This window comes from Muscardinus avellanarius (genome assembly GCF_963383645.1).
Source record: "Muscardinus avellanarius genome assembly, chromosome: 13".
Classification (NCBI taxonomy): domain Eukaryota; kingdom Metazoa; phylum Chordata; class Mammalia; order Rodentia; family Gliridae; genus Muscardinus; species Muscardinus avellanarius.
This window is the reverse complement of record NC_137799.1, coordinates 30749985-30752615: the sequence shown is the minus strand read 5'-3', so window position 1 is coordinate 30752615 and position 2631 is coordinate 30749985. Positions and strand designations below refer to the sequence as shown.

General features: G+C 35.6%; 1 protein-coding gene across 1 annotated transcript; it reads left to right on the top strand.

The window, feature by feature from the left end:
• Positions 1–1293: 1293 nt before the first annotated feature.
• Positions 1294–2232, top strand: OR13D1 (olfactory receptor family 13 subfamily D member 1; the record flags this gene model as incomplete). Its single annotated transcript, XM_080708506.1, has 1 exon — positions 1294–2232. One exon carries the CDS (start codon positions 1294–1296, stop codon positions 2230–2232), a length of 939 nt encoding a protein of 312 aa, XP_080564632.1.
• Between the last annotated feature and the right edge of the window lie 399 nt (positions 2233–2631).

Below are 2631 nucleotides of genomic sequence, written 5' to 3'. Positions count from 1 at the left end.
TTATTGTGTCTCTGTTTTCTCCCCATAAAATGGGGGTTAAAATTAATATCTGTGTCATAGAGTTAACATACCCAATGAGCTTACAACAGTATAATGTACTTACAATAAAGCACTCAAAAAAAATTAGACTCTACCAATTTAGTCACATATAGAAGCTTCAGGGCCAAAAAATAAAGGTAACATGGAAGACCTCGGAATGCATTCCAAAGCCATCAAATACAAATAATGAAATAAAAGTATATTTTAACAAATACTTATATGTGGTAGGAATTTGCCTGAAAAAATAAAATATGAAACTAAAAGGTAAATGATAGAGAAAAAGAATAGAGAATTTAAAGCAAATAGAAAATTATAAAGGTTAAGAAGAAAGTTAGTGCTTGGTGACTTAATGAAGACTGAATTCCAGGCTGAAGAAGATCTGTTCACAAAGACAGCTCAAGTTTCTCAGTGCCCGAAAGTTCCTGAGAACTAAACTCTTATAATCCCCAGACTCTTAAAACTGGCTAGAGGTCTCCTAAATGAGAAAATGTTCCATCCAGTATGGTCAATCCCCTTGTCCTAAAACTTGAAAAAATAAAAAATAAAATCACTCTCTTCTTTCTGATCTAGTCAAGCAGTCTTAAAATTATAATATTTATTAAAAATTATAATATTTATGAAAATATAGATATACACATAAAATGTTATATTTTATTATATGAATTCTCACATATAGTTTTAGATGACATATTGGAATCACCTGCTATAACTGCCACCTAAGAGATACTATCTAATTTAATTCTTACAACAAACTACCAAAGAGTTATAGCATCCCCTGTTTCTCCAGCTGAAACTAGTAGCTTAGCTAACTGAAACTCAAAATAGTTAAGTAACTTAAAATGGATAATACTGAAGATAAGTAGCATGGTACCAAACCTACATGATACTTTAAATTATAACCATATATTATAGAATAAAGTTTATTTTAAAATATTCATTAATAAAGAAATTTTATGTATCTACATTTGAAAGTAATTTTTCCAAGAATATGTACAATTAGAGAGTGGTACCTCCCAGCACAATTCCAAATCTCTGCTGCCATTTGAAGCTAAGTAGTTTTACTTATCTCTGAGTGCCTCTTTCATCATTAGTAAAATTAATACAACATTTCTGTTTATGTTGATTCCAGGGCTGTGCTAAAAAATTCAAAGAAAAAATGGAAGTGAAAATATTTTGATAAGTCTACACTAAAAATTTGAATTTTTCCAATGCATGCCTTCATGTGAACTCTATAGGTGACATGGACACAAAAAGATGAGGAATTATTCTGCAGTGACTGAATTCTTTCTGGTGGGACTTTCCCAATATCCAGAACTCCAGCTTTTTTTGTTTGTGCTCTGCCTCATCATGTACGTGGTAATCCTCCTAGGAAACAGCCTCCTCATTATCATCAGTATCCTGGATTCTCGCCTCCACACACCCATGTACTTCTTCCTTGGAAACCTCTCATTTTTGGACATTTGTTATACATCATCATCCATTCCCCAAATGCTCATTATGTTTAGGTCTGAGAAAAAATCCATATCCTTTCTTGGCTGTGTTCTGCAGATGGTTATCTCCCTTGGCTTGGGCTCCACTGAGTGTGTCCTCCTGGCTGTGATGGCCTATGACAGGTATGCTGCCATCTGCAACCCACTGAGGTATCCCATCATCATGAACAAGGTGTTATATGTGCACATGGCCGTGTGGTCCTGGGTCACAGGCTGTCTGAACTCAGTAGTACAAACAGTCCTGACAATGATTTTGCCTTTCTGTGGTAATAATGTCATTGATCATCTTACCTGTGAGATCCTGGCTCTTTTAAAGCTTGTGTGTGCAGATATCTCTGTGAACATACTTATCATGACAGTGGCAAGCATTGTTTTATTGGTAATTCCTCTGTTATTAATTTTTGTGTCTTATATTTTCATTCTTTCTTCCATCCTGAGGATTAATTCTGCTGAGGGGAGAAAGAAAGCGTTTTCTACTTGTTCAGCCCACTTGACTGTGGTCATCTTATTCTATGGGTCAGCCCTTTTTATGTACATGAAGCCCAAGTCAAAGTACACCAAAGTCTCTGATGAAATCATTGGACTGTCTTATGGAGTGGTAACCCCAATGTTGAACCCCATCATCTATAGTCTGAGGAATAAGGAGGTAAAAGAAGCCATGAAGAAAATCTTAAGCAAATATTTGCATCTACAGAAGATATGAACGACCTTAAAGAATGTGATATCTTTCTTCAACATGGGATCAAATCAGGTGTTTCTTATTCACAAAGTCTGCTTATAAGGCCAAAGATGAGACCCCCACTCTTTTCAACATAGAATGGTCATGTAAACCTCTGAAAACTATCATCTGCAGAATCTTCTAATTGGTCACTATATGTTTTTTAGTCAAATCTCTCTCCTCTCTGTTCTCTGCTACCTCCTCTTTCCTCTCTTTCTCTTTTTCCTGTTTGGCTCCCTCTTCTTCCCTCCATTTCCTTGACCTTCCCTTCCTCCAGCTACTTTCTCTTCCTTCCTTATGTCTTTTCAGTCTCCTTTCTCAGACTTCTTGAATTGAACATCTATTGTTTTGTTATCCAGCTCTCCCTCTTCTGGTAAAAGAAAG